The sequence below is a fragment of the Silene latifolia genome, chromosome 10 (genome assembly GCF_048544455.1).
Source record: "Silene latifolia isolate original U9 population chromosome 10, ASM4854445v1, whole genome shotgun sequence".
Lineage (NCBI taxonomy): Eukaryota > Viridiplantae > Streptophyta > Magnoliopsida > Caryophyllales > Caryophyllaceae > Silene > Silene latifolia.
In genome coordinates, this window is record NC_133535.1 from 3264952 (window position 1) to 3271693 (window position 6742).

The 6742-nt window shown below is 36.9% G+C and overlaps 2 protein-coding genes across 2 annotated transcripts; both read left to right on the forward strand.

The window, feature by feature from the left end:
• The first annotated feature begins 476 nt into the window (after positions 1-476).
• LOC141604716 (serpin-ZX-like) lies at positions 477-3163 on the forward strand. Its single transcript, XM_074423181.1, has 2 exons — positions 477-1009; positions 2232-3163. Exons 1-2 carry the CDS (start codon positions 605-607, stop codon positions 3009-3011), a joined length of 1185 nt encoding a protein of 394 aa, XP_074279282.1. The 5' UTR covers positions 477-604; the 3' UTR covers positions 3012-3163.
• Positions 3164-3525: 362 nt separating this feature from the next.
• Positions 3526-5688, forward strand: LOC141607030 (serpin-ZX-like). Its single transcript, XM_074426405.1, has 2 exons — positions 3526-3943; positions 4846-5688. The coding sequence occupies exons 1-2, from the start codon at positions 3536-3538 to the stop codon at positions 5617-5619; spliced, it is 1182 nt and encodes a 393-aa protein (XP_074282506.1). The 5' UTR covers positions 3526-3535; the 3' UTR covers positions 5620-5688.
• Positions 5689-6742: the final 1054 nt, after the last annotated feature.

Genomic DNA, 6742 nt, shown 5'->3' on the forward strand with positions numbered 1-6742 from the left:
ACGTTGACTCGGCTCGGAAAACTCGTGAGTGGCTCCAACTTGTGTAATTAGATGAGATATTACTCATATTTTATAAAACTATTTTGTCATGATTATATATTTGTATCACATATATCAAAAATGTTTTATTGATTTTCCAATATTTGTATATAAAACTTTCGAGCCTTGTTATTGAACATATCGAAAAAGAAAATATGATAATTCAATAATTATATATAGGCTCGAGTTGAGCTCGAGCTCGCATTAAAACTCGGAAGCTTGATAACGAGCACAATTATTTCAAGCTCGGGTAAGGTCGAAATCAGTTCGAACTCGAGTTTTACTTTATGAACACAAGCCGAGCAAGGTCAAGTTCGGGCTCGACTCGACTTGTTAACAACCCTAATTACGGGTACTAACATCCAATGTATAAACTTCATAAATATGGATTATTATACAACAATGTATATTCGATTAGATTAGATTAAATTCGATGAGTGGAGGACCATTAAAGTTGCGATCAAATACGTCTATAATCTATATATACATACTAATCAAATTAATCAACATCTCAAGAGACTCACTCAAATTCCACAAATTCAACAAAACAAACAAATCAAAGCTAATGGACAAGGTTGACATGGACCTCCCACAATTGATCACAAACCAAACCCACGTGTCAATGAAAATCGCACACCACGTGGCATCATCAGAGTCAACACCAAAAAACTCCGTATCATCTCCACTCTCTCTGCACGCGATACTCGGCCTGATCGCAGCCGGGTCATCCGGATCGACCCGAGACGAGTTGACCTCGGTTCTTGGGTCGAACTCCATCGATGACGTCAACAAGTTTTTCTCGGAAATCGTGCCACTTGTGTTCGCAGATGGGAGTAAATCAGGTGGGCCCAAATTGAGCTTCGCTAATGGAGTTTGGGTTGATCAGAGTTTGCCTTTTAAACCCGAGTTTAAACGGGTCGTTCAGGATTTGTATAAAGCCGTCTCTTCTCATGTTGACTTTCTCACCAATGTAAGCCTCTAATTTATGTGTTTTGACTTTTGATATATGGGTTTTTCTATGCCCTAAGGGCACGTATTAATAACCTAAATATGGTAGGATTTGCAAGAGATTCTCACTAATTATGGTAAAAATGAATTTATACTTGAATATTTGATGAGAATCTCTTGTAAATCTTACCATATTTAGGTTATTAATGTGTGCCCTTAGGGCACACGTTAGAAAAACCCTTAATGGGGATATGGTTATTCATGGGAGATAGCGAATGTTAGCTAGCTTAACCGGTATGTAAAGTTATAACGGGACTTGGGTTTGATTCCCGTCAGTTGGACATGTTATCATTTAGCAAATGGTCACCCCGTCGACCTTAGAGAGTAGACTTGCGATTTGCCAATAGTTGACCTTTGACCCATTTTTGAGGGTTAAGAATTAAGATCCGTAAATGCTGATTCCCGGCTCGTAAATCGTATTGACCCGTTTTTTCAGGGTCGTAGATGTTCTGATAAGAGTACTCTTATTTAAATCTTGGAATATTTTCTCATGTACCACTGAATTTTTCATTTTCTTTTTCTCTGGTGTACTCTTTTTTTTTTTTTTTAAAAAAAAAAAGTTTGACCGACCATAATTTCCGACTACGAGTTGAGAATTAGGTGATTTTTTTTTTCAAACTGAAGATCTCTTGAAAACGATCAATTTGACAAAAAGTTTTATCGTATTCTGAACTTGTAATTAATAATTTTTAACCGTCAAAATTTTTTATAAGAAAAGAGCGGTAAATCTTAGAAAATGAAAAAGTTGATGAATACCAAAAGAATATCCCTTAAATCTTTCATTCATGATGCCTATAATTGGTACTTTCTCATCTTTAGATAACTAAAGTACGTTAACTACCCCTCCAACTCGGTATTTGTTTAAATTTTATTAAAAATACTCATCATAAAATAATAAAAGTGAACTTCATTTTTATATTTTGTGCTCCGTCACAAAATAATAAAAGTGTCAACTTCATGTTTATTGTTACCTCTATGTTACTATTGACTACGATGTAGGGAGTATCAGATTATATTTCAATTTTCAGCAGATTTTATAAATGTGAACGTTAATGTTATACTAGGCCCGTAGGCCGCTCCAAGGCAATATGAAGTTATGAACTGCTTAGTAATATCAAAATTGGTTGCAATAGAATACTACCCAGGTGAACTGTTTTTTAATTTTTTTTTTTTTCCGACTGAAGGCAGCTGAGGTAGCTTCTGAAGTGAATTCATGGGCTGAGAAACAGACAAGCGGCCTCATTAAAGAGTTGCTACCTTTTGGATCAGTTGATGAGACGACGAGGCTTATATTTGCAAATGCATTGTATTTTAAGGGAGCATGGAATAAGGCGTTTAATCCATCGAGAACAAAAGAAGACGACTTCCATCTCCTCGATGGCACCTTAATCAAAGTACCCTACATGCGTAGCTATGAAGACCAGTTTATTAAAACTTGGGACGATTTCAAAGTCCTTCGTCTACCTTACAAGCAAGGCGGAGACAAGCGCCAATTCTCCATGTATTTCCTTCTTCCAAATGAGAAAGATGGTCTGTTAGCATTATCTGAAAAAGTAGCTTCTGAACCCGGTTTCCTAGATGAACACCTTCCCGTTTGGAAAGTCGAAGTTGGAGATTTTAGAGTTCCGCGGTTCAAAATATCATTTGGGTTTGAAGCTTGTAACATTTTGAGGGGTTTAGGAATTAACTTGGCTTTCTCGGGAGTTGGCTTGACTGAGATGGTGGACTCTCCTGAGGGTAAAAACCTTGGCGTCTCGAACATTTTCCACAAAGCTTATATTGAGGTGAATGAGGAAGGTACAAAAGCCGCTGCAGCTTCTGTTGGTGCCGTAAGGGCATGCTGTCTAAGAATTGTTGAGAAAGTGGACTTTGTGGCTGATCATCCATTCATGTATTTGATCAGAGAGGACACGACTGGAGTCGTGTTGTTCGTCGGACATGTCGTGAACCCTCTTGAGAATTAAAAAAACACTTCAAGTTTGCTAATCAATATGGAATTGTATTGACTGTTGCATCTTGTGAAGTTATTGTGAGTGTGTTTTGCACCTAATTGTTTGAAGACGTGATGTATTCTTAAATTTACGTTGGCAATGGATTTTGTTTTGCGAGATTTAAACCCGCTTCACTTACCTATTGAATTACTGATTCATATCCAATTACGATCCATATACAAAACATTAAAATTCATATCCAATCTATTCTACTTTTTTTCAAAACCATATATACTTGCTCAGAAACTCGATTTGATCAGTATCACTATATACAAAAATAAATTTTAAGTTCAACAAAGCGTAAATTATTGACTCGGATCGGTTTTACAAAGTCTACAACGTGCTTTGCATGTATTTGTGTATATATACTCGGATATGTACCAAGTCAAGTTATTGACTCGGATCGATTTTGCCAAGTCTATGACGTGCTTTGCATGTACTGATGTACATGCTCGGTAATCGACTTCCGAAAAACCAAAATCGCAAAATCAAAACACATGGACAAGGTAGACATGGACGACCTTCGTGAATTGATCAAAAACCAAACCCACGTGTCACTCAAAATCGCACACCACGTGGCAACATCCGAGTCAACCCCAAAAAACTCGGTATTATCCCCACTCTCAATCCACGTGATACTGGGTCTAATCGCAGCCGGATCCTCCGGTTCGACCCGGGACGAATTGACCACAGTTATCGGGTCAAACTCCATTGATGAACTCAACAAGCTTTTCTCGGAAATCGTGCCACTTGTGTTCGCAGATGCCAGCTCAGCAGGTGGGCCCAAGTTGAGCTTTGCTAATGGAGTTTGGGTTGATCAGAGCTTGCCGTTTAAACCCGAGTTTAAACGGGTTGTTGAGGATTTGTATAAGGCTGTTTCTTCTCAAGTTGACTTTTTCAACCATGTAAGTCTCTTGTTTGTGTGTTTTAAACTTTTAATTGGGCAAGTCTTTGGAATCCTAAATGTCACCGAGCTTAGTTGGTAATGTTATTGTCGATCTTCAACACGTTATTTTGATCATATTTTATCCCATCAATTTGTGACTATATAATTTTGTTGCAAGTTATTTAGTGAAAACTTTTTTTTTTTTGATAAAAGTGTAAATTCACAAGTTATTGTCAAATGTTGAAAACTTCGACCTTCAAAAAATTACTCTGTATTAGTATTGTTTTAATATTTGAATGAAGGGAGTATAAAAGAACATGCATTCGAACCTTCCAATTGCTAATGTTTAATTTGCCGTTCGCGATTGAATAGGCGAACAAATGGAGAAAGGTCATGTTTAAAGTCTCATTTTAATTGAATTTGATATCCTAATCAGGCTTGGGATAGAACCAGAAATAAAATGTATAGGTTACCGAATACATGAAAATAAAATCAAAAATTATTAAAGATGATAATTTAGATAAAAACATGGGATCTTCTTAAACGTGCCCTGAATTTGTTAGTTTTCTAAGTTTTACTCCTGTTTTTAGGGAAAAAAAAATTGTTTATAACTTTTGGCTACAAGTTCAAAAAGTAATTAAAAAAAAAAAGTAATTTTGGTGCGAAGCTTTCATGTTGTTGTAGTACGTTAGCGATCAGCTAGTGTCCGACGTTAACACCTCCTTATGGTCTTTGATTTGGTGTTATCCTTAATTTGGTGTCTTCGATTACATAGAAGACGGATTGAAATATTTAGAGAATTCACGACTCATTTGCATGTTGGTAGTATTTTTAAGTGCATCATTGTCCGAAATTATAATACTCTGTACTTACGGAGTATTTAGATACTAATCACCTGAATATTTTTTTTTCTGACTGAAGGCAGGTGAAGTAGCTTCTGAAGTGAATTCATGGGCAGAGAAACAGACAAGCGGCCTCATTAAAGATTTGCTACCTTCTGGATCAGTTGATGAGACGACGAGGCTTATATGTGCAAATGCATTGTACTTTAAAGGAGAATGGAATCAGAAGTTTGATCAATCGAAAACAAAAGAAGACGACTTTCATCTCCTCGATGGCAGCTCAGTCAAAGTGTCGTACATGACCAGCAACACAAATCAGTTTGTAAGAACATTTGATGGTTTCAAAGTTCTTAGTCTACCTTACAAGCAAGGCGAGGACAAGCGTCAATTCTCCATGTATTTCTTTCTTCCTGATGAAAAAGACGGTTTGTTAGCGTTATCTGAGAAAGTGGCTTCTGAACCCGGTTTCCTAGATACACACCTTACGTACAGGAAAGTCAGAGTAGGCGATTTTAGACTTCCACGGTTCAAAATATCATTTGGGTTTGAAGCTTCCGAGGTTTTGAACGCTTTAAGAATTAACCAGGCTTTTTCGGGGGGTGGCCTTACCGAGATGGTGGACTCTCCTGAAGGTAAAAACCTTGGCGTCTCAAGCATTTTCCACAAAGCTTTTATTGAGGTGAACGAGGAAGGCACAGAAGCCGCTGCAGCTTCTGTTGGTGTCATGATGAGGTGTAGACTTCCTCCGAAAATGGACTTTGTAGCGGATCATCCATTCATGTATTTGATCAGAGAGAACACGACTGGAGTCGTGCTGTTTGTCGGATATGTCGTGAACCCTCCTGAGGATTAGGAATTCATTTCAAGTTTGCTGAAAAAATATGAAACTGATGATCCTAACATCTTGGGAAAGTATTGTGTGTTTTTGCGCTTGCAAGTTAAAGACTTATGTATGTGTAGTACTTCAATTTATTTTTTTGGTGTGAAGGTGTTATATACTTATATGTGTGTTTGCACCTGAATTGTTAACTACTCGTATTAACTGTTGTATCTTGTGGAGGTGTTATAAAGTTTATGGTACCCACGTACTAGAGTGTAAAAAAGGCCGATTATTGTCGATATGGGTGAATTCTAATGGCTATAATTTTGGTGGAACGTTCATAGGTTTCAAGTTTAAACCTCTCCAAGAGCAATTTTAGAAATATTGAAAATATTACTCCCTCCTATTCTCTAACATCTTCCACATTTCCTAAAACGGCAAATTCACAAAGATCTTCCACTTTCCTTATTTATCTATCTTTTGTGGTTATAATATCTTGTGACCCCACATTCTCTCTCTTATTTTCATTTACATCCACATATCATCCTCCCACTAAATTCTACCAAAAAACAATTGTGGAAGAACATAGAGAATAGGAGGGAGTATTATTTATGGCATGAGATTATGACTTTAGGAGGTGTTTGGTTGGCTTTCTTGGAATGGATTATCCTTATTATTAACACTTATTCTCTTGTCTTATTAAATAATGATTGATTGAATATCTTTGTTGCAGGCGTTGGCTCTAATATGTGAAGCGTGTGAAACTCTGAAGCCAAAAGATGTGACAGTGAAATATAAATTTTGGAATTGTAGATTCTGTACATTACAAAATAGCATTAGCTTACACAAATGCGAAGCTTGCCACCAATGGAGATATTCTCGAGCTGCTTCTTTCTCGGCTTTGCCTCCTAATCTTGGCACTTGACAGGTACTAGCGATCATGTAATCTGACATGAAATTGAAATTGCAAATATTCATCTTGCATTCTTGGACTACTATCGGCTTACTGGAAGTAGTTCCCTCTTTGGCAACTGCAGAAATCCAAATGTTAACTGTATGTATTACTTACTACATGTCCAGATTTTGGACTAGGATAAAAACTCATATGAAGCCGTTGTATGTATTTTATAATTGGGTCATATGGTCGATTGACTTA